At 40.7% G+C, this 26,045-nt stretch overlaps 1 protein-coding gene and 1 pseudogene across 1 annotated transcript in view; one reads left to right on the forward strand and one right to left on the reverse strand.

Annotated features, from left to right (window-relative positions):
* Positions 1–26,045, reverse strand: part of LAMA1 (laminin subunit alpha 1) — a 155,796-nt gene that overhangs the window by 60,736 nt on the left and 69,015 nt on the right. The window contains 14 exon segments of the mRNA XM_077809059.1: positions 473–658; positions 1,238–1,417; positions 1,803–1,946; positions 5,814–6,050; positions 9,821–9,957; positions 11,678–11,858; positions 12,954–13,060; positions 14,473–14,684; positions 14,945–15,031; positions 15,595–15,722; positions 16,543–16,653; positions 17,594–17,705; positions 19,091–19,302; positions 23,485–23,586. Coding sequence (XP_077665185.1) covers positions 473–658; positions 1,238–1,417; positions 1,803–1,946; positions 5,814–6,050; positions 9,821–9,957; positions 11,678–11,858; positions 12,954–13,060; positions 14,473–14,684; positions 14,945–15,031; positions 15,595–15,722; positions 16,543–16,653; positions 17,594–17,705; positions 19,091–19,302; positions 23,485–23,586 — 2,136 coding nt within the window.
* Positions 4,108–4,237, forward strand: LOC144261692 (U2 spliceosomal RNA; annotated as a pseudogene).

Here is a 26,045-nt window from a genome sequence, read left to right on the forward strand (position 1 = left end):
TTCCTTTCCTCCCTTTGGACTTGGCATACTGGTCCCAACACATTCCTAGTCCCTGCCAGGCTATGAGTCAAACCCAAATGTTGATAACCTTTCTGACAGAGCAACACAATAACACTAAACTGCCACACGGGCCCAGGAAAACAACATTCAAGGGCATTTCATTTGCTAATGCAGATCTCAATCTAATTTTCAAAAGCTTCCCATAATCAGCATTTTCAAAGCATTAAATAAACAAGTGAAGAAACTAACTTTCAGTTTAATTCCCATTTATTTTCATGAAGTGACATTAGTCAGCCATTTTTCTCTTAATGTGCATTTTACTTCAAGGGCTTTATTCACTGTTTCATTTTAAGTCAGATATTCATTTATCAAAACACCCACATAAATATTTTTTTCTGGAAAAGGCCATCTTTATTCACCTATATAATCACCCCTATATCACGCCATCTTTGTTCAAATTGTTTTAGCTCACCTCCTTCATTTCTACTTCCTCCTCACTTCTTACTCCATTTTGTGGGGCAGAGATATCCACATAGATGACCAATTTACTGGTGCGACCCCCCTTTATCAGAATCTGTGGTTCAAAGTTTGACGTGCCAAAGCCATCCAAAGCATAAAAGGCAACAATATACTTCAGTTTTCCTCCATAGGCCATGAGCTGTTTGGATGATACATTACTGAATTTATTCTCTCTAAGGATACCGGTTGAAAATAGATCACTGCCGTCAGAAGATTTAAATCTGTCAGTTCTTTGAAGAATTTGCTATAAAACCTATAAACTTAAACTCAGAAAATCCTGCAACAAAATTAAATACGCATTTCTAAAAAGTAGTCATATGTGTCTTTGTTAGGCTTCCGCTGTTTCATGGTGTGCCATGAAATTTCATTTAATTCCTCAGTTTTAAAAGTTTATAGAATCTATTTTCTGTATAAAATGTCATGGTTGAAGTCTCTTTCAGGTTATTTATCAGCAACATTTCTTCCCCATACTAACCCTGAAAAATACCACAGTGATAAAGTATTGATGCCCCCAGACTTAAGAGACAAGTAAAACCCCATGGGAAGATGTACAGTGTGAATTGATAGTTATATATGTTACAAATCTGACAACTTTAAATTCAGAATGTTCAACTCTTTAATTGCAATAGTTGATTTAACTCAGAAACATGTGCAATCAGGATAAGACACCATTATGATAAAATGACACTTACTCATGTTCTTAGCTGAAATATCTCACCTGGTCTCCCTGGAACTGGTCTGGTAACCTCCAATAAAATGGCTCAGTTTTCAAGTGTTCTCTGACAGTTGTGGCATCCAGTAAAACATCAGAAAACTGAGAAAACACACCCTCAACTGTTCCAGTGAGGTTACTTTGAGAAACCACATGCAGAATGGACTGATCTGGAGTTAAGGTTACCTACAACACCAGGAACAATAGAAGCACCCCACAATATTATTTCATCTAAATTTAACGTACTATAAACAGTTTCAGCTTATGTGAGATTTTTAAAACTCTGTTTAGGAGGAATAAAAATACTATAGCCATGTTACAAAAATGGAGACACAATCTTTATAATTATCTTTTAAATTTTTGCAGAAGTTTAATATGTGCTTTTAGAAATAGGAATACCAATGCTTAGCTTTCTTAACTAAACTTTTTCTTCTTCCATACTCTCCCCACACCTTTTACATACATGAGAGAGTGAACCAAATTCAGCTCAGAATGACAGAACTATGCAATTTCATTCAAGTCACTGTGGTGGAAGAAAATTGGACCCAAAAGTTTAAATTGTTTTACTTACCGGAATTCTCACATGGTCTTCTAATTCTGAGCAAAACTCTGACAGCCCAAAACAGAAACATGGAGTGCATCCTAAAGGGTTGCTAGCACGGAGAGCAAAGGTTCCAGTCTTGCATTCACTGCAGTGAAACCCAAATACATTTTCCTGGAGAAAAAATACATATGTTTACATTTTATTGCTCTGCAAGTTGAATGAAAGATGATCTTTTAAGAAAGGCAATGCTTCCCTGCTATACAAATGGTGTAGCAACAAGTTTATAACAAGTATTGTGACTGTTCAGTGTTACTTGACAGTAGCAGTTGTGCAGTAGATGCAATTTTTCCATTGCTATACATTACTGACATTTTTTTAAACACAGCTAATTTATTTTCAAGCAAAAATAAAACACTGGAATATTCTAGTAAAAATTAGCAGCCACAAATTTAGAAAAAGATGGAAAAAACTGACTCTCAGTTAATTTTTTGTTTCTAATAAACGGGATGACTCACAGAGAAGAGTATTGCTCAGTGTGAGTTAGGATGGCAGAATCTGACCCTGGCTGTGCTTCTGTGAAATGAACTAGTGGGGTCAATCTGCTTCCTAACGGATAGAGTTCACTTTAAAAATAAAAACCAACACAACTTACAGTTGGCACTGATCAGCCCCCTTCACAGCAGCCTTCAGAGAGAGGCCTTCTACCCATTTCTACAGCTCTTTTGAGTGTGGCCACTTTCACTTATATGGAGAAAAACTTTTTTCTATCTTTACTGACTTTTAGATGTAGATGTTCACCTCTTTAGCATATTTATATCCCTAATTCTACTGGCACAGGCACATCTTTAACATTTTGGGGATACAGGGTGATATCATAGATCTCACTAATATCTATGTACAGGTGAGCCGCATCGCACGCACATTTAACTTACGTGAATTCAACTATACGCGCTCGTGGGGGGATCAATCTAAGTTATGCAACTTCAGCTACGTGAACAACGAAGCTGAAGTCGACGTACAGTACTTAGATCTATTCAGCGCGGTGTCTTCACTACAGTGAGTTGACTGCTGCCGCTCCCCCATCGACTCTGCCTGCACCTCTCGCGGCAGTGGAGGACAGGAGTCGACGGGAGAGCATTTGGGGGTCGATTTATCGCGTCTAGACTAGAAGCGATAAATCGATCCCCGCTGGATCGATCGCTGCCTGCCGATCCAGCAGGTAGTGTAGACTCTATGCGCTGTTCAAACCTCCCACTGAAGAGGGACAGCCTTGTGATGAGAAGGAATTCAAAGCCAGGCAAGGTTGGCTTAACAGTTTTAGGAACCGCTTCAACCTCAAAAACGTGCAGACTACTGGTAAAGCTGCATCAGACAATGAAGAGGCAGCAAAAGCCTACCCCGAAAAATTAAAGAAAATCATAGAAGAAAAGGGCTATCTTCCAGAACAAGTTTTTAATGCTGACTAGACTGGGCTCTTCTGGAAAAAAATGCCCAAAATGTCCAACCACACTTACACTTCAAAATCAAAAAGACAAAGCTTCAAAGCAGCTGAAGACCGTGTGACTGTGTGGTTTTGTGGCAATGCAGCTGGGCATTTAATAAAGCCGGGCTTGCTCTACAGGGCTGCAAAGCCCCGTGCCCTAAAAAGCAAGAACAAAAATCTCCTGCCTGTGTTCTGGCAATCAAATAAAAAGGCTTGGGTGACGGCAGCATTATTTCTGGATTGGTTCCACAAGTGTTTCACTCCGGAGGTCAAGCGGTACCTTGAAGAGAAAGGACTTTACTTTAAAGTGTTGCTGATCGTAGACAATGCTCCTGGCCATGCTGCAGCACTCCGGTTTGCGATTTAAAGGATTTTCAAGGGTAATTTTGACTATACACGATTTTCACCTTATACGCTGACTTTAGAACCTAACCCCCACGTAAGATGCGACTCCACTGTATTTAAACGTATCTTTTAAGGAGTGCATTTGGTTGCAATGGAGAAAGCTTAAAGTTTTACATTTGCCTAGTAGCTTTACATCATATGAAAGGATTTGGGTTTACATTAGTCAGTTTCTCCCAATCTTTATAAAGCTTTTTTGATCTATTTCTGAGGGGGAAAGCTTTTATGGTAATAAAACAGGTCTAGTAGTCAGAATCTTTGTTGTAGTCCCATTTCCAATAAAAACTTCCTGTGTACAAGTAATATAATGTTTCTGTGCTTCAATTTTTCCATCTGTACAAGGAGGATAATACTACTTAAGACACCTATCTCACAGGTATTTTGTGATGCTTAACTAATTAATTTTTTTATGTGCTTTGATATCCTTGGATGGAAGGAAGTTGTAGAATTGCAAAGTCATAATAGAGGACTATATATTAAATGGATTTTTGGAACAAGGATATGGAATAGGAGCTTGCTCCATCCATTCCACTCATCGACCTGGTATTGCAATACCTCCAGGAATGGTGCATCTTCCCTCGGGGGAGACTATTGTGGTTAAAAAATAGAATCAGTTGAATTCATTACACCAGTACTGACCTGCACTCTAAATATATTCTATGGGTAGCATACCCGAGATCACGTACTCAGTGACACTTTAAAACCTCTTGCACCCCAATCTGGGTCTATGCTGGTTATATACTATGTATGTATCTTGTGAACCTTGTAACCGATACTTGTAATCTCTCATAACCCAAGCCTGACCCCAGATGTATAATACCTTCCTTCTTAACTTGTGTAAACTTTGATTTTAAACGTTAGTTTTAATAACAGTTTTTATTTTATTAGACTAATTTGTTAATCAAAATAAGTTATTTTTGATTCAGGCTTGTATGTATAAATGCTTTCTATGCAATAGCTATCTCTACAAAGTGGGTAAAGCAATAATTATCTGCCAAAATGGAGAATGGAGGGGGGGATGTACTTGTATATTACTAAACCATCACCTTCATCAGAAATTGTTCTCCCAACTATATCCATTCAGATGATGCATTCTGAAGGTTTCATACCAATAGCACAAACTCCCTAGAGTGTCTTGGAATGAGACAATGTATTTTTCTCTGGCCTTGGGCTGAAATGCTATCTCTGCACTACTAATGAGGTTAGAACAATTTTTCTGTACTGAATTGGTTCTCTCTTGTGTAATACACCTCCCAGAGATGCTCTGACAAAATATGGAATAAAAAATTATTTTCAGTTATTGGGTAAAAATTGTTATTATTTATGCTATTGATGAGGCAAAAATCACACAGGAAATAAAACATTAAATAAAAATGGAACACAAGGAACTTTTATTCAAAACTTTTTGGTGTGATATTCTTGCTATTGAAAAGCTCATTACATAGATAACAGGTGAAATCCTGGTCCCCATTGAAGTCAGTGGCAAAACTACTATAAGCTTAATAAGACCTACAAACAAACATTCTCAGAACTCATAGCCAGCCTTCTGTCTTATGATAATGGGCTTTTGTACCCATTATGAAATAGAGAGGAGCCTATTAATGAAATATGAAAATAAAACAAATGTACCATCATTCATTTCTGATCTGCAATACTAGCTGATGTCCCAGAGGGCACTGTGCACCATAAAAAAGATTGTCACAGAAATCTTCTTGACCCACATTGTAAAATTTATTTTTAGAACACATGGATTTGCCATTCACCCAGTTGCAATAAATAAAGAGAACAAACCTGTGTCTGTGTATGTGAATTCAGTACTGCAATTTTACTGCAGTTGTGAAAAATTCAAAATCCTATGCAAGACTATAAAGAATCCAATCATTGTTCTGTCGGAAGGTACTGTGGGAGTTTTTAAGCTTATCAAGGATTCCTCATTCCAGCTAGCTAGAATCTACCTTTTATGGGTGACCATACATATGGACCTGATCCTGGATTCCTAATACAGAAAAATCCCCATTTATTTCTTTGAGAGGTTTGCCTATGCAAAGGACTGCAGGATCATGTCTAATAAGCTAAAAATAAAGTTATAGGGCAATTTAAAACAATGGAACAAACAAAAGACAGCAATCTCTCACTCCTGTTGAATATTATACCTTGCAGGCACAAATGCCAGTTTCTTCTTCACAACTACAGACTCCTTGACTCTCATCACATTTGTCTGCTTTGGTGCCACTCAAGTCACAGTCACAGGAAACACAATCTGGATAGTCCCTATAGCCTAAGGCACACTTAGAACAATCTTCTCCTCCAAATTCATCTTTACATTGGCATTGACCTGTCTGTAAGTCACACTGGAGACTGGTTGAACCGACATCACTGCAGTCACAGGCCTAAAAAGAAAAATAAGAAAGAATTTTAAGTTCTCATAGCTCATGTACAGTAGTTATTTAGAAACAACTTTGTTATAACAAACTGCATGGTCAGTTTACAGTGGCAAATATAAAGAAAGCAACATTTGCCAACAGTTATTACACAATGATATCTGATATAAAGCAAGGGTTCCTAAATGGGGAGCAGTGAAAAGAAAAAACCTGATATTTCTAATAATATATGGTAAAAATTGAGAAAAGTTGTGTTTAAATACAACCACTAAGTTTTTTAAATACAGGCACCAATTTGCATTTACTTCAACCTCTACCTGTATGGCAAAAGTATAAGAAAAGGAAGCTAAGGTATAAATCACTACACTGTAGGAAAGAGAAACACACTGTACTCTTATAACTTGACTATGCTTTTACTCAACCCTTGACCCCTCTTCTGGCTGTTTAGTGCCGCTGAGCACTGCGGAAAGCTGCCCTGAAGGGGCAAATGAAGATTTTCCCCTAATATAGGGGATTCCTGGGGTAGGACAAAGCCAGCGCTGGCTGAATGGCCTTCACTCCCTTATTCCACCTCAGGGGTGCGTTGGAGTTTGACTGAGGTTGGAAGGGACCAGGAGGAGTGAATGGCATTGCACCAGATCCTGGCCTGGAGCAGTGACTACCTGCAGCTGATGTAATTTAGCTTGCACTAAATTATACCAGGGGCCATTTTAGGCCCAGGCTGGCCTACAATGGGGAGCAGAAAGGTGGTTTACAGCTTAGCTGTGCCATGTGTAAACTCACTGCTACTGAGGATTGAGCCCAGAGTGTATTGCTTGGTGCCAGGACTAAAGTAATTTATAAAATAGAAGAAAGAGAAATGCAAAGAGTTTAGCAGAAAGGAGTGCATAATTTCTGTGATGGTTCTATGAAAAGGCAACATTCCATTTTTGTAGCCTGGGAAGTCAGTCAGAAAACTTCCAAGGTTTGCTATGTGTTCAACTGTATCAATAAGGCACTGGCCCATTTGGCGGGGTGTGAAGTCACACCGCTCGACGGGAGACCCAGGAGGGTCTGTGCCTCCCAACTCCTCCTGTGGCTCAGCAAACACACACAGAGGTGAGGCACAATCCTGCACCAAATATTCAGAATATTAGCTGACGATGTAGAGATTTAAAACTTGGTTGCCAAACAAGCAAGCAAGAACTTGTTATAAATCAATGAGATTGCAGGCTTTATTGAGAGATTACAAAAGAAAAGGAATACTTGTGGCACCTTAGAGACTAACAAATTTATTTGAGCATAAGCTTTCATGAGCTACAGCTCACTTCATCGGATGCATTAGTGGAAAATACAGTGGGGAGATTTATATACACAAAGAACATGAAACAATGGGTGTTACCATACACACTGTAACGAGAGTGATCACTTAAGGTGAACTATTACCAGCAGGAGATTCGGGGGGGAAAGGGGGGGCGGGCAGAGGGGAACCTGAGGGCCCCTCAGACAGAGACAAACACCTACAAGATCTCTATCAAGCATTCTTACAACTACAATACCCACCTGCTGAAGTGAAGAAACAGATTGATAGAGCCAGAAGAGTACCCAGAAGTCACCTGCTACAGGACAGGCCCAACAAAGAAAATAACAGAACGCCACTAGCCATTACCTTCAGCCCCCAACTAAAACCTCTCCAAGGCATCATCAAGGATCTACAACCTATCCTGAAGGATGACCCATCACTGTCACAGATCTTGGGAGACAGGCCAGTCCTTGCTTACAGACAGCCCCCCAACCTGAAGCAAATACTCACCAGCAACCACAAACCACACAACAGAACCACTAACCCAGGAACCTATTCTTGCAACAAAGCCCGTTGCCAACTGTGTCCACATATCTATTCAGGGGACACCATCATAGGGCCTAATCACATCAGCCACACTATCAGAGGCTCGTTCACCTGCACATCTACCAATGTGATATATGCCATCATGTGCCAGCAATGCCCCTCTGCCATGTACATTGGTCAAAGTGGACAGTTTCTACGTAAAAGAATAAATGGACACAAATCAGACGTCAAGAATTATAACATTCAAAAACCAGTTGGAGAACACTTCAATCTCTTTGGTCACTCGATTACAGACCTAAAAGTGGCAATTCTTCAACAAAAAAACTTCAAAACCAGACTCCAACAAGAGACTGCTGAATTTGCAAACTGGATATAATTAACGTAGGCTTGAATAGAGACTGGGAGTGGATGGGTCATTACACAAAGTAAAACTATTTCCCCTTGTTTATTTCCCACCCCGCCCCACCCCCCACCGTTCCTCAGACATTCTTGTCAACTGGAAATGGCCCACCTTGATTATCACTACAAAAGGTCTCCCCCCACCCCGCCGGTAATAGCTCACCTTAAGTGATCACTCTCGTTACAGTGTGTATGGTAACACCCATTGTTTCATGTTCTCTATGTATATAAATCTCCCCACTGTATTTCTCACTGAATGCATCTGACGAAGTGAGCTGTAGCTCACGAAAGCTTATGCTCAAATAAATTTGTGTCTCTAAGGTGCCACAAGTACTCCTTTTCTTTTTGCAGATACAGACTAACACGGCTGCTACTCTGAAACCTGAAAGATTACAGTAATTTGTTACAATCCTGATTTTTAAAAAATTTAAATTAAATAAATGCAACAATTGGACTGACTGCTGTACTGTCCATAAATTCTATGAAGTACTAAATTCTGGCAGTACTTTTCAGGTTTATTGTCCTTGCAATTCATCCACAAGAATCACCACTGAAGTCAACTAGTACAAAATTATGGGACTGTGTTTACTGAAATCCCAGACATGTTATGATTACATTAAAGCTTGGCCCAGTGCCTTTTCCGAGGGGTGGAGGGAATTAACTGGTTGAGGTTAATTGCCTAAAAATGAATACTCTCCCAGTTGGTTACTGCTCCACGGGAACTGCCCTGAGCTGGCATTTGCACTGCTTCATTATAAATTTTTAGCTTACATTATTGGTCCGTTGAGAAGAGGTCCTTCCTGGAGCAATAAAAAGACTAAAATCTTCTGAGCTCAACATTCCATGCTGTGCCATTCAAGCTAATCATCACCATAGCACTTGGAATGAGTTACTTCTCCAGGCATGAAACAGGAATCATCCCATAACATTGATTTAAATGTTAATGTTAATCTAATTTTATGATGGCAGTAATGACATTAGTCAGTCTGCACTGGTCACTGGACTAACTCGGCAACAGAGACCTCTAAGCAAATTATTAAAGCTTAAATAATTCGTTAACAGACAATAATATTTATATAATGACCTGAGTGTGAAACACACAATATACATTAGCTATTTTAAAAATGAATGAAGTCAGACGTACTAGATTTGATTGTTCTTAGAAGCACAATATCATGTCTATTCTATAGCACAGTAACCAGATTTCTTACTGACAGTAACTATTGTAGATTCCAAAGCTACGGCACCGTTGGCTAGAGACAAAAAGCATACGGCAAACTTTTAATAGGGCCTGTGCTGTAGTCCAAAGCACACACTCTGACCAAGATTTTCAAAGATGGATGCCTAAAGCTTAGGGTTCTAAATCCATATGTAGGTGCCTATTTACCGATTTAAATTGTTGAGTGCCCAACAGTTTCCACTCAAATCAGGCAACCAGGAATGAGGCATTCAAAACTTGAGGCCACTTCTGACCAACTTACTTACTGGCAAATCCCTTACTGCAATGTGAATTTCTTAAAATAATTGCAGGATTTTAGGAAGCATACAATACCATACAGCCATGTTTAGGATCAAGACCCCAGTAATTGTCCTCGCAGAGTTCACATTTTGGTCCTTGCGTGTGAGGGGGACAGATGCACTGACCAGAATCCTCATTACAGTTGTTCTGAGTATGAGCACAATCACAAGCTGCAAGAGAAATAGGCCCAAATGATTAGTTTTGCCATTCATTGGGCTCTTCTCACCACAGCTGGGCAACAAGGTGAGTTCCAGCTGCTGTGACTACAGTGATACTCTTCTTGATGCACATGAATAATACTATTCATAGGAGTGTTGACAGCAGAATAGACTCCATAGCCTTTACTTTTTCAACTCTTTTCCTTCATCTGCTTAAGCACTCAGATACAATGATGAACCCTATAGAATTTCCTATGAATAAATTTTTAAATAATGGGCCAGATTCTCTTCTGTATCAGAGTTCTGCTTGGTGCAGGGAAGGGGAAGAGGGGGTGGAGGGGAAGCATCAGTGAGCCAGTTAGACTGTGGGCAGGTCTGCACCAGTCCTAGGGGCTGTTCTGACTCACATCATGGGCATATGGTCTCTAAAGAACTATATGCTAGTAGACGATTGGTAGAATGGAGTGGTGTGGAACAACTCCCCACGCCCAGCGCAACCCCCTGATCTCCAATGCAGAGCAGCTGGCGCTGCCAGCTGTACACCAGTGCAGTGTTCCACTCCACTCAGAGAATTCTCCAGTGGCCTGCTGCTGCTAGATTCTGATCTGTGTGGTGTGGAATGGAAATCAGAATGTGGCCCAGTAAATCTGCCCTAGGTTATTCAAATATTACAGTGATAGGCATCAACAGAAGAACCTGGACTGACAGATAGAAAATTGTAGATTATCAGGAGGTAGGGTAATGTTTGAAAACATACTATAAAAATTGGAGGGACTGTTAGACATGCATAATTTAAGGGACTATAATAATGGGATTTTTTTTTTTTTTTTTTTTTTTAGAAAAAATTAGTATCAGGATAGGTTACTTGCATATATTAACTATCCTAAATATTATGAAAAATGTAAATTCAAACTACAAAAAATACAGAGTTTAAGAGATCCGTTTGAATGTTTGTGGGTCTTTTAATATACAAAGATTTAAGTCTGGAATTTTCAAAGAGAGTTAGGTCCCTTTGAAAATTCCAGCTTTAATTCCTAAAATATATACAGCTACACTATCTCCTCACATTACATATTACCCACTATTGTATTCTGTGAGACACAATGGTGCTATTTTCAGTCAGATACAAGGAGACTTTCCTTTGGTTATGGTGTATATGAAATGAACTGTCTAGCATACTGGTCTGCAATAGGATTTGCTTACTTTTGGATTAACATTTTATCATCGTACTATGGCTAAAAGTTGTTTTACAACCAGGTGGTGATATTGGAAATATAATGAGTGATGTAGCCTCTCAAGTTGTGTAACACATGAAATGCAGAAAAAAATTAGGGAAGAGAAGAAGTGCAAACAACTATATAACATTATTCCCTTTTAGCGTTTACATTTTGGGGGCAAAGAGGGAAAAGGGGATTGTTGCTTTCTGTTTTCTCTGGAGGAGTGGAGACATTTTGGCAAGAGATTGCCGAATAGTTTAAAACTGTACATTTCTCTAGCAATTTTTTTTATTATTATTATTTCTTGATATTTAAAAGTCACCTCTTCTTACAAAGACTCCAAAAAGGTTTTTTTTTTAATTCTGTTTAGCAGAAGTATGAGGGGACCATTCCATTGTCAAGGATTTGTGAATATTTCTTAAACTGACCTTTCCTGAAGTGTAACATAAAATACTGTGTTGAAAGAAATCCTCAAAGTGAAACAAACTCTGAGGAGAACACAGATTACTGCTTACGTGTACAGCCACCATCCTGGAATGCATAAAAGCCATGAGCACAGTGATCACACTTCTCCCCAGCCACTCCTGGTACACAGTGACACTGTCCTTCATCATTACAATCCTCGGAGACTGAGCCATATTGACTGCAATTGCAGGGAAGGCAGCCAAGTCCAGTATTCAAGCCATAATAACCATTCTGTTGGACAGGAAGGAAACCACATTTCAGCTAAATTTCCAAACACACTGAAAATGCAAAAGTATTCTCTCCCTTTGATCACTTCATATTATCCACTCCTGCCGCTTGACCTGCATGAACGTTTGCAGGCTTTGTTTGGCTGCGGGAGGGGGTAGAAGAATCCCCAACATTACTCATTTACTGTTCCTCTATATGTAGGAATGTTCAATGATCCCACATCCTTCAGAAGACCCAGAGGAGGGAAAGATTCTTTACCTTACGGGACACAAGGCCTAACATAGTATGCTCAGGGCCAGAAATGCTCTAATATCTTCTAACCTCATCTGTTAAAGAGATATTCCCAAGGTTTTTCAGTGTACAGTTTTGGATTTTTTTTTTTCATTTAAACACTTCCCTGAAGTGGTGAAAGTCCAGTCATAGCACAATTTTGTTAATGCATCAGGACTATACAGTGAAATGGCCCACTCCTGGTTCACTGTCCAAGCTGTAAAAATGCAAACAGTGAATGAACAACATAAAAGGTGACAAGTAAATGAAAATTAAAGTTCTCTCATTAGGTAGGGCTCTCTTAGGTGGAATGCCACAGGATTCTTTGCTGTCACCACTCTTATTCAGTGGGTATGTGAGGCTGTTAGGAGACTTAATAAGAAGAAATGGGCTGAAGTGTTTTTAGTATGTTGACAATGCTCAACTTTATATTTCTATGTCATCCAGCCTAGAGAATGCAGACATCTCTTCCAGCATCACAGCATGAATGAGAGCTAGTTGGCTGAGACAAGGTAGTTGAGGTAATTGCTTTTATTGGACCAATTTCTGTTGCTGGAAGGCACAAGCTTTCAAGTTACACAGAATTCTTCTTCAGGGGTGGGGAAGGAAATCAGAGTGTGTGAGCTAAATACAACACTGTAAACAGCTAGCTGGCTGAAATTCAATTCAACTTTTGACAAAGACATCACCTTCCCCTTCTGACCTCCTTTATATGCAATGATATTATTCACTTTGCATTTAACTAGGCCAAAAATTTCCTCTTTGCCATTGCATTTTGAACCTGATGTTAAAAAATGTATATTGGTGATAGGGGGTTTCATTTCTTACCACGCATGTATCACATCTTGGTCCAATCACATTTGGTTTGCAGTGACATCGGCCAGTCTCATGATGGCAAATGTTTGAAAGGGAGCTATTCACATGGCACTCACAGACTTATGTTAAAAAAAGAAGAATAAAAGTGTATTAATGCCTATGGATATGAATTCATTATTATACAGAACAACATATCTCTATATAATGGACAAATCCGACTGTTGTCTCCCATGGGTTAATACATTTATGTGCACATGGGTCAAACTAAACAGAAAAAGTTGTGTAGTATTGAGCAGAGATGCACAAAGTAAACCAGAGAGATGTACCCTATTGAAGAACCCAAGTACTAGACGTAAAATTACAACTTTGTGCTCATTTACATTTGCTCTCTTCTCCCCACACCAGGAATATATTGTAGGGAACACATAATCCTACATTTGCAAGGGATGGCCTATCAGATCATGTACATTTCAAATTTCTTTGAGTTAAATTCTGCCTTCTATTATACCAGTGTAAATTCAGTTTAACACTGATTTCAGTGAGGTTATTCTGGATTTACACTTGGGTAACCAACAGCAAAATCTGGCTTTAGGATTCCCAGTTTACACAGTTGAGTTATGTTGGTGCCTGTATTGAGCTCTGTGAACACAAAGATATATTTGACATATATGGAATGTATGCAATGAATCTGCATTCATAATCAGAAAGAACATAGACTTTGCACACTTACACGTTGCAAAAAATATTTTTCTGATACTATTTTTTCTTACAGGGTAGGGGCAGTTTATCTCTGCTTGGAAATTTTAGATTTGTGTAACTTGCTTTGTAGTCAGATCTCTTATTACTTTACTGTAGTTTACATACAGTATTCAAGCTATAGTTTTAACATTATTGCTTTGAAAGTAGAATTTACTTTTTTAAACACTCCCCCTTGCTGTACACCCACAGCATTCTGGCCAGGTGTCTGTCATGGCCAGCATTCTTGTGACAGAGGAATACCACTGTCCACAAGTGTCTCTTTGATCCAGTCATTGCTGTTCTTAAATCAGCCGGAGCCGTTACTGTTTAGCAACGTGAGTGTCTCCCATCTCTAGGAAAGAAGTATGCCACCTCTACAGCTCTTCCAGTTCCACAAGCAACACACCAAGACAGGAAGTGTCTGGTACGGGTATCTTGAATGTCAGTGCTGAGTGGCCCACTAACTGAATACAAACAACAGCACAAGGTCAGGTGCACCTAATACATTTTGGCACTGCCCATTTCATCAAATTCTTATGTGATGACCCCCAGCAGTGAATCAGCCAGACATGCACAAGCTTAAGTGTAAACTGGGTAACAATGTAACCTCACTGCTGTAATACTTGCTCACTCAAGCCCTCTCTACGCTTTGTTACCCTGACTTGTCAAATCACACATCTTATGCTAGACTATAAGCTCTTCAAAACAGGGATAATGTCTTTCTGTCTGTTCTGTGAGGTGCCTGCTACATTTCTGGATGCTTTCAATTATAACCATAATAGTAAGAACTTACCATGACAGCTTTTAGCAATCACGGCATCCCCATAGTACCCATCAGCACATTTTTCACAGTGATGGCCCTGAGTGTTTCTCACGCATTTCAGACACTCTCCTGTGAGTGCATCACAGTGGCCATCTTCTGTTGGATCTATATTGCCATTGCAGTCACAAGGAACACATGACTCTCCAGGCACCAGTGGATTTCCGTAGTAACCATTAGCACATCTGTACAATAGGTTGAAAGCTATATCAGACTGAATGCAGGGATGTCAAATAGTTACCCCACCTAGCAAGTTTTACTATTGATCAATATTTATCCAAAGATCCTCTGAATAAAACCAAATGGAGATATAATGAGAGGGGAAAATCCATATTTTCTCAGGAGTATTCTCATACACTTGATGTAAACACTTCTTCCCCAGATAGATAGATATCTGTCTGAGGATAACAATGATACAGATTTTTCCCAACATTGCAGTACATACCTTTCACACCGTGATCCTGCATAGCCTGGTAGACACTTGTCACAGATAACTTCACCTCTATTGTCCATGTGGCAGGTGGGACTGAAACTATCAAGAATATTTTGAGGGGGGTCATTATCAATGCAAAGAGTTTCAAAACTCTGTAATTTGTTTTCAAATGAATAAGATTTATGATTTTTAGCTTCCTAAAGTCTGGCCCTTTCCTTATTAAACCTATCATGTCCCTTCACCTCATGTAACTTTTCCGATGCAACACTGATTCTCAACACTGATTTTGTCCTGATTCTCATTTATACTAAGGCCTCTTTACTCTGCCAGAATGGAGTAATGTGGCCCAAACGTAAACAAGAACCAGGGCCTTCCTGCCACAATCCAGTATAAATCTAAGCCCATGTAACTTGCATCTTCTTCCAGTCCCCTCAATGTGTAAATTACACCAACATAGGTTCTCCGAGCTTCACCTATGAATTTGGCCTTCCTCTGTCTGCCTGACACAAGGTATTTCTAATGGGATACATTTTTCCTCTACTTTCATGTCTTTCTACCTCCCCTTTGGATTTCATCCTACTTTTCTTTATCCTCCTTTCTGTGTCCACCATCCAGCTGATGTTGCTGAAGATGCAATTGAAAATCTTAGGCAAGCAGCTTACTTGTTTGTATCAGTTCTTAGTGGGCAGGCACATGGCTGGCAGTCCTCTGGCATTCCTCGGGATGGAGTTCCATAGAACCCTGGCAAGCACTGATTACAGGAAAGTCCTGTAGTGTTGTGTTGACAAGCCTGTGAGACATGGAAGAAATCTTTTCATATTTGTTCTTGATGGTTTTTCATCCCCAGAGGGATCTCGGCATAAGTCTTTATGCAACATTGCATTAAGATTCAAGGAGAGGACATGAAGAACAGAGCAGACCATTGAAAACAAAGTTAGTTTGTCCACATCGATAACAACAATTTCTAACTAAACCCCCTCCAACATTTTAGAATGCCCTAGATCTCATTAGACAAAAGCATTACTTATACACAAAACTAAATCTATTCTGATAAATGTATACATGTGCAACAACAAGCCTATTACATATTTCATTCTTGTTTATAGCCATTATATATTTTTTGGTTTAAAATTCAGAAAAACTTCTGAATGCTAAATCCTCCCCCTACAAGGAAATGCTTAACTCCCACTAATGTCACTCAGTGGACTTGCAAATATATCTGAGGGCAGAATCTGCCCTACATTGTGGCATAATTCTATTCCCATTCAGTTCAATAGGAGTTTTACCATTGACATGAATGGGGGAGGGACTGATCTCTTATTAGCTAACACACAGGGGGAAAGGATTTCTTTATCTTAGTTATGATTCTAAAGCTATTACCAGTTCCACCGATATTCTTCATTTCAAGTATAAGACTGGAATGGACTATGTAACTACACCCATTGAGAGCACCATTCAATAAACAATGAAGTAAATTCTGCAATGAGAATGTTCTTGTGACCATTGCTCTATCTAAATATACTGTAAAACTGCACATTCTGCCATAGCCAAATGCTCTCATAATTCCTAAAAAGATGCTCAAAACACAAACACATTGAAAGATGACTTACAAAGCAAACACCATGAATATCACATTCAGATGCATGGCCATTGCATTCACAGGGTTGACAAATACCTCCAAAGAGTATTCCACCCACACGGTAGTACACAGAGAGACAGGACTGAAGAAAAAAAAATACAGCATAGTATGTGTTAAAGAACATGTGAGAGAATTATTAAAGAAACCCCTTCTGAAAACATACAGCCTGCTTCTGCTCTCACTTACACTGGAAGTACTGTGGTACTGTATACGGTTGTAACTCCACTGATATCACTGATTTGCACTGGTGTAAAGAGGATAAGAATCAGGTCTATAAAACATTGATTCAGCCCTTCATCCACTTGAAGGAGGTAAAATAAGTTCTGTGCAGTTACATATGTAAGACTCTTTCTTATGAGACAATCGAAACAGACGTTCTGTCTGCTTTGCATAGTCATTGAAGTTCCAGTGGTGCTTTTCAAAAAGACCAGTGCCTCGCACTGGCATTACTTGCTAAAAAGTTCCCCTCTGCTCTGCCACTGATGCCATCCTCAATAGTCTCCTGTTCCCAGGCGGTATGTCCATGCCTTCTTATATGATTCATCGCATGCTTGGAATGTTCTCACCATGCCTAGTCACCAAGCTGCCTCCCTCATCACATAATGCTCTCCAATAAACTCAGCGCTGACAATTCAATGTCACAAAATGAAAATGGAATTTTGTATAACTGCAGGCTCAATTACCGCACCATAGCAAACTTAGGGAAGCTTATACAGCTACTTTCAGCTCCATCGTTGATGTTCTCCGGTACATCATTAACCTTTAGTGTTTCCAAATAAAATTAAGGAAATGCATTATGATGCCATATAGTGCCTCTAGACACTAACACTTATGATGTGTATAGAGTAGGCCGCTGACCCCATGTGAGAAGTTAAAATACAGTATGTATGTCAAACTGGATATATAACGTTTTGCCAAAAACACATTTTTCCATGACAGTGTAATTAAAGACAGTTTGTAATAATTAGATGGTTTTAAAATGTGCACACTTTGGGCACACATAAAACAGTCTGAGATGTTACCTCGCAGGAAATCCCTGTGTAACCTTGAGGACATTCACACTGTTCCACCTCTGCTGCTGATGACAGATCGATAGCATTAGCGTTTGCTGTATCCAGAGTGACAGAGTCCAGCCTGTGACCAAATAGAAAGCCATCACAGCACTTGCTTCCCCAGTGTTCATTATAAACAGAAGGGTTTGCTCTGAACAATAAATCTTTTGGAGAGAACATTGGTAAGTGCTGTTTCAGGATGATGTCAAATAAAGACCAGACAAAAATCCCTGTTTTTAAAGACTCAGACAAGAACTTTATTTATAAATCGAATAACTTCAAGATGGGAATAAGAGCTGTTAACTGAAACACAGTGGCCAAAGCCCCCGCAGTGGTCCCATTATCTGTGTTATCCTAGCATGACTACTGCACCTCAGTGCCCTCTGTTGTGGGGAAACGGTATCCTTAACTGAATATTTGCATTTCTGTTTCTTCTTTGCTCAGGAAAACCAGGCACAACTGTTTGGGTAGTCTCAGATTTTTGCCCAGTAATTAAGATAATCCTCTTCCAGTGTTAATAACTTTAACCTGCCCCATTTTTCCAAACTAACCCAGGAATCTGGGATGTAAGGCTAAGATAATGGCTTCATCACAGAGTTGAAACAAAAAAACCCAACATTTGTATGTTCGATCTATTAGACCATGCCTCAAGTATTTACACATCACTAATGTAGTATCAGCCTTGCCCGCTGATTCCCACCAATGTGTAAAGAGGAAGGCACAACCCCCTAATGCAAACAAAGGCATTCTGCCACAGGGAGGCACTCCTTCCCAACCACAAACAGGGTGATCAGAACAACCTTGTGTAGCCAATCCAGAATCATGAGTAGGCCAAGCCTTGAACACATTTACTACCACTCCACAAGAGCGGGTGCCAAAACAGCTTGGCCTGCTTCATGCACAACTAGCAAACCCAAATTTGGTGACTCAAAAATACTACCATACTAAGGTAGGAGGGAGGAAGGCCATTGGCTGGGCCCAGGGAAAGAAGCAAGTGCTACCTTGCAGATGGGTCTCCTTTAACATCCCTCCAGATGCCATGCCATGCCAGCACCTTAAATCAGCCAATGTTGGGCTTGCTTCCTACATCCCAAAATAAAACAACTCTATTGAGTGTTCAGAAGGTGTTTCCTTCTAACAAAACACCCTCCCTCCTAGAGACAAGTGTCACTGCAGTGAGGCTGTAGGCTATTCTTTATAACACTGAAAACGTTTCCACTACAGGATAACTCAGAATCAACTGCATATTTTTTTTTTAAACACATGACAGAAATATTTATTTTGGGATGAGACCAACCATGAGACAATTCAGCTCACAAGGAATTCTTTGGGAGGAAATTAAAATCAGGTTTCAAATGGAATATCTTTTGCCAACACCTTAGGAATAGTGCCAAAGTCAATGATGTTTAATATACCTAAAATTATCAAAGGCATATGAATGAATCTGAATTTTCTCTCTTCACTCACCTGTATATGGCTCTTTTTGCAACGTTGTAATTGGCCCTGATCAGAAGATGAGTCACATTTGCTAAAACAGTCATCAGCCTGTCCCGATCTATAGCCTTTTTTGTATTAAAGTCTATTAAGTTCTCAGACACAAGCTTCACTGTATTAGAGTACTCCTCATAGGGTTGCAATGACAGCCCCTCAGATCTGGTGCTCAGAATCTGCCCATTGCCCTGAAATCAAAACAGATACATTAACGGACAGGGATAGGTTTAAGTTTAGGTGCTAGGGTGTAAGTGTTAGTTAACAATGATGTTTATTTTCAGTCCACACAATAAGCTACTACTTTCCATGCACTCCAAAAAACCCTGTAAAGTAACTGTTTTTTAAACTTTTTCACTGCTCACTTCACAGGTAAACATATTCATAAACTGCAAGGTCTCTGTAGAGATGCCTGACAGTATGACATGATTAGGGTGACCATATTTCCCTATACTGAATACGGGTCACCTGGTAAAATTATTTGTATTCAAGTGAGTTCAATGGCAATCAAATGGAACTGTGCAGTGCAAATGTTCACATTACCATCAAGTTGACTGAAAAGAAATACTGCGTAGCTGGATTATTTTTATTTACCTTATCTTTAAGGCTTTAGGGTTCACACAAGGAGAGGTCACACACACACACACACACACACCCACCCCTCTCTCACAGGGTGGCAGGGGAGAGAAGCGACCAACCCTCCCTGCCCGGCACTCTCCACCTTCCATGCTGGGACCCCGGGACCGACCTGCCTCTCCTGGTACCATGTCTTCCTGACACAACACGTGTGTGTGTGGGGCGGTGGGTAATGTGTGCCCAGATTTCTGCCAGGGTTCACACCAGAATGTGGCCAGCAGCAGCTTTTGGCACTCTACGGGAGGGAAGGAACAGAAGATGCTTCCAGACACAGGGGAGAGGGATGACCTGGCCCATGTCTTTGCTGAGCTCATCTCTTCTTTTTCTCTCCCCCTCCTTCCCCCCACTGGAAGTAGCTTGTCCCTTCCTGCCCACACAGTGTGGAAAGGCAGCTAACACCTCCAGGCTGCTGCTGGCCACTGACATAACCCAGCCGCCTCCTGTCCCCCAGCTACAGCACGGGGAGGAAGGGGTTAAGCTCTAAGGATGCATTGTGCACCAGGGCCCAGGGAACCTGACTGCAGGGGCTTCAGCAAACCAGCCAGGCGAGGGTACCTAGGGGACAGCACAGCCCCATACTCCCTAGGGTCAGGACCCAGGGCTGGGGGGTAAGAGAAGAGGGTGCTAAGCTTCTGCCTGGGTGGCTGCTGTGATGCCTGCAGGGTCGGGGGGTGAACAGGCTGTAAATTGCTTCCCCTCTCCACTCCAGAGCTTAGCTGATGAGCAGAGAGGCTTCCCCATGCCAGCGCTGTGCGGGGGTTTGACACGCACAGGGCTCCACTCCTCCTGGCCAGCGCCCCAGGTCAGAGGGTCTTGGGCTTTTCCAGGGCGTCAGCCCAGCCAGAAGCAGTGGGGGAAGGAAGGAACCTACTGGCCAGGCTGCTGGTGAGCTGAGCACTCTGACCAAGGGCTGGTTCTCCTCACAGCACTGGGAGCAGGATACGCCCCACCCGGGGGGTATGGAGGTGCAGCGGGGTTTGGTGGGGGTGAAGGGGCAAAGCAGGGAGAGGACAGCAAGAGGGGGAGCACGTAAAGGGCCGATGGGTGGGCAGCAAAGGAGACACATAACTGGCCACTGCCTGGTGCCTGTCCACACACACCAGCCACTGCAGCTCGCAGTGCGCAGTCAGCGTTGGCCAGAAGCAGGATGGCAGGCAGGGGCCTGCTGGCTGAGAGACGACACACAGCAAGAGCTCTGCTGATGGACCAGCAGAGAGAGCGGCCATCCCCATGCACTGCATCTTTGCCCTGCCACCAGCCTTGCACACCCACCCCCATAGTCAGCCACTGGACCCCCCCATTCACTGCTGGAGGGTGGGCGGTTGGCAAACAGGGATCCAGCGAGTGGCAGGACCCGCCAGTACTGATGTGGGAGAGATGAAAATACAGGACAATTTGCCAGTTTTTAAGAAAAAGACAGGACACCTGCAGGAGAGCTTAAATAAGGGACTGGCTCTATAAAAACAGGACGTCTGATCACCCTGTGTGACATGATGGGCATGCATCTGTCCATGCACACACTACACTTCGTGCATATAAGCCAGCAAAAAGCCACAGATTTGCCATTCTCAACAATTGACCATGACACATTCAACCCTCTGCAGCAGATCCTGTGGACAATTTTAAAGAAGCTTATTCTAATCTTATCTCAGGTTTTACACAATCAAAAATGTAGCTAAATTGAAATGACTATTGCAATGTGCTTTACATGGAGATACATCTTTAAGCCAGTTATGGTATGTCTATACATAGAGCCCAACACAGATACAAATTTATATCCATGGATGAGGATATCCCTGACTATAAATCAGTATCCACAACCGCAGGGCTCTCCCAGGAACCGCAGCGGTGAAAGGAACAGAACATGGGGCTGCTGCTCATGGGAGCCAGTGCCCTGCGCTGGCAGCTTCTCTGGCGCAGCTGTACCATCCCCAGCACCCCAGCCCTGCCCCTGTCCCTTCCACGCAGCTGTCTGCGACTCCTGTCGGGGTCGAGTGCACTGCCTAACACAAGAGTGCAACCAGAGACAGCTGCCAGTGAACGTGGAGCCCGCCCCAGTGGGTGGGGCTGGGGGGTAGTACAGTTCTGCTACTTTTGCTGCTGTGATTCCTGGGAAAGCCCTGCGCTTCTGTGGACACCAATTTATATCCGCAGATATCTGCATCCACAGGTATAAATCTGTATCCACACGGGGCATCTATACAGCAAGCAGCAGACTTGGGCTCACTAGGCTTGTTCTACGGCGCTAAAAATAGATGTGTAGATGTTCAGGCTTGGGCTGGAGCTTGGACTCTGAAGCTCACCCCCTTCGCTAGGCTTCAGAGCCCAAGCCTGAACATCTACTCCGTTATTTTTAACATAGAAGTGTGACTGTAGACCCAGGCTCTAAGGCTCACTGCCACGGGCTTCTCCTTGCTGTGTAGATGTTCACTTAGAGACTGCAGCTCACTTACTGAGTGGAGCACTTCGCTGCAAACATTTATCACCAGTGGCTCAAGATCTCAACTGGCTACCTACTAGTTTCTGGGTAGAGTTTAAAGTGTTGGTTATGACCTAGAAAGCTTTAAATGGACTGGGACTTGCCTGAAAGACTGCTTTACTTCCCACAATATAAATCCACAACTGAGAACAACTGAGGTGCTTCAGCTGGATATCTTATATTGTAAAGGAGATGGAGCTGCTCACAGGGCATTCTCTATAAGGACTTTAGAGCTCTGGAACTTGCTCCTCTCCTTCATTCAAAATAACCCAAATTTGGTGAACTTCCAAGCAGGCTTGGAAGAGCCATCAGCTTGATAGGATTTTTGGAAAGAGCTGAAGGTATGTTTCAAGAATGATGGGGGATGGAAAGCACGATTTATTTTAGCACTGCTGAGTAGAGCTGGTTGGAAAAATTCCAATGAACCATTTTTTCCATAAGAATTTGCTGATTTGTCAAAATCAAAGAGTTTCATGCAGATGCCTGGATTTCAGTGAAGTTCTGACAGAACCTGTGCAGGAAGCCGATGGAACACTGTCTATCAGGTTTCCTTGGCTGCCTACCTTGAGGGCTGATGAACAGCCAAGAGCCTGGAAGCCCTGCGAGTCCCAGCTGCCGGACTTGTGGCTCCTTGGCAGCCTGGACTCCCAAGGTCCACATGGACTGCCTTGGAGTCAGGGTTGTCAGGGCTTCCAGCACCATGTGGACTGTCTCATAGCTGGAGTGCCTTTCCCTTTCAGACAATTTAGAACTGTTTGGTTTCCATTCTGAATCAGAACGAAACCAAAATTTAAATATCAAAATCCTCTGCAAAACGGAATTAACTTTCCCTGCCCAGCTCCACTGCATTATGCTCTAAGATTCAGTGTGTGAGTGCCTAGAGATCTTGTGTAGGCATCTTGTTAATTATTACATAAATCTAAACCAATAAACAAATAAATCTCTTTTATAAATAAGAAAACAACCTATTTTAATTCCTGGTGTAAACAGAGCTCTGTACATGTAGTAATCACCACTTTTGCTCAGCTCCATAAATTTTATGTTAACATGTACTTATTTAAAGGTAGTCAGAGACTGAGTGCCCAGGATTAAAAATAAATGATTGGAAAGATTAGGAAGTTGAGCAATAACATTTTGTTAACCTTTAATAATTAAGGTAAAAACTGGTGTAAACATTATTTTCTTTTCTTTAATCTAGCATTGCATACCATCATTCCTCTATATTTTTGGGGAAAGCCCAGTTAAATAAAAAACTTACCGCAATGATAACATCCACATTAGATACCATATCACTGTCCACACTTTCCATTGGAATATCATAAGACACAGTGTACTTCAAGTACCCACCAAAGGCAGTGAGCTGAAATTATAAAATCCAAATCTTAAAAGAAAATTAACAGCAATCAATGTGGGAGGATAGCTGCTGACAAGCACAACACACATGCAGCAAACTAAACAGAGGATATGGCATGTTCTTTTGATACTTCAGCAGTGTTTACACAGTAAGGGTTTGATCCCCATCTCACAACAGTGAAAGTCACTGGAAGTGTAACGTGGCATGTCCCCATATCTACAGAAGTCTTGGATCCCTGCTGTGCAATTTGTGAAAGCTAGCAGCAGGTTCTATAGAACTGCAGTGATGCATTAAACAGTGCATTGTAAAGCCTCCAGTATGAATTCCAAAAAACATCACAAGTTCAGACTACTTTTTAGCAAATGGGCACAGTGTACTGAAGTTATTCAAACTTTTTGAAACATTCTCTCTGATAGATCTTCAGCATTCCTATTTCTTTTTTAAACAACATTTGGACCTTTTAGCCCTGATTCTGCTGTCACATACACCAGTAGAAACGGAGAATAGCCCCACTGAAGTAAATGGAGTTTCATCAGTAGAAGACTGGTGTGAGACCAGAATTTCACCAACCATTGAATTAGACAAAATGTATCTTCCAGCTAGGCACTTTTGGGTCATTATGCACAGGCACTGTGTAGTATAGCCATTTATTTCATCGCTGTATGAAGAACGTAATAAGGTCGAGGCACACAAAACCATTGTTTTAATATGGATGACTGGGTGTACTTGCCATAGTTTAATAAAATAAAATATCAAATAGATGTATGTGTCTGGTTTAATTACTTAAAAAGATATATTGTCAGAGGTTTTTTTATTTTGGTTTTTTAATAATTTATAAAAATTCCAGTTTCTGACAGAGACACTTTCAAATAGTATGTCCATAATTTGTTTCCAATTCCATTTTTTAAATATTAGTAAGGTGTTTTTTTCTGTTATTTTGTTTTTAGGTATAAAAGTGTCTTTTCAGCAACAGAGAAACTGCCTATACACAGGAAACAGGGAAACTGCCTACACACAAAATGCAGTCAGAACAGTGGGGTTTTGTTGGTTTTTCGTTTCCTCTTTCTTTAGCTTTCTTTCTTTTTCTTTGTTTCCCCATCACTGATTTATTTCAGTTTTAGAAATCTTATGTTGTTATTACAGGTGGGACTGATAGCAACATCTGTTATAAAGGTTGCCTGACACGTCCCATTATAAGACTCTGTTTTTAGTTGCTGATAATTTTGCCAAACTTTATCTGTTTAGGCAGAAATTTTACATGTTAGATATCTGCATCAGGTTGCCTTTTTTTTATTTCAGTCAAAACAGTTCAGCTGTTTCCAAGAATGAGGCTAGGGGAAAATATGCCATTTTGCCTACATCAGTTCTGGAGTCCTTTCATTTGAGGAGCTATAACATCCCCATGCACTGGAGCTGGGACTTGATATTTATCATGAAAATTACAATTTTGGTCTCAATATCTTATACCTACTCCAGTTATAAATTACCCCCACAAAAAATTAGATAAAAAGTACATATTATTAAGGTTGCAAAGTCAAACACTCAAAAGTTAGGAAATGCCAGGATCAAGGTTCCCTGTGCAAACTTAATTTGGCCCCTTGTATGTATGCAATTTTTAATTCCTATGGTCTTCACAAGACCTCTTGCATGAGTGCTTGACTTTGCAACCTTAATAACATTCTTTTAATATATTTTTGTTTGTGATTGCTTAGGTTTTTAAAAAGCAAACTGAAAAAACAAAAATTTCATCATGTGGAACCAAAATGATATTCATGATTAGGTTTGGCAAAATGTGTGTGTGTGTATATATATACATACATAAATAATTTTGACTGATAATATTGATGTTTCTTTCTAAGCATTTTTTACTTTTATAGATTTAAATTTTTGCAGTTGGGTAATTGGGGGGGTCAGAGACAGTAATTATTTAATGATGGCAACAATGAGATTTTAAAAGTTAAAGCTTTATGATCATTAAAACACAAATTGTCAACATCACATGTCAAAATACACAAAGTAAAAAAATCTTAAATTGAACTATAATCAGCTCTCAAGCAGTATTTTGCTTACTGAGCCTATATGTAAATTTTGATTATTATCAATGGAAACTTTTTTCATTGGTGTGCGTGTGTACGCGCACGCAGTAAATCAGCATTTACAGATAAAAATGTCATACTTCCAAATGTACACGATTCATCGGCAGGAACCTGTAGATCCACTTCACTGACCTCTAACATGTAATTTTCAATTGTTTTACATTACATGACAAAGTCTCTTTGGGAGAGGGAAGGTGGGTGAGGTAATATCTTTTACTGGACCAATTTCTGTAGGTGAAAGAGATAAGCTTTCATGCTACACAGAGCTCTTCTCCTTCACCAACAAAGGTTAATCTAATGAAAGATGTTGTTACCTCACCCACCTTGTCTTTCTCATAACCTGGGACCATGACGGCTGCAACAACACTG

The sequence above is a fragment of the Eretmochelys imbricata genome, chromosome 2 (assembly GCF_965152235.1).
Source record: "Eretmochelys imbricata isolate rEreImb1 chromosome 2, rEreImb1.hap1, whole genome shotgun sequence".
Lineage (NCBI taxonomy): Eukaryota > Metazoa > Chordata > Testudines > Cheloniidae > Eretmochelys > Eretmochelys imbricata.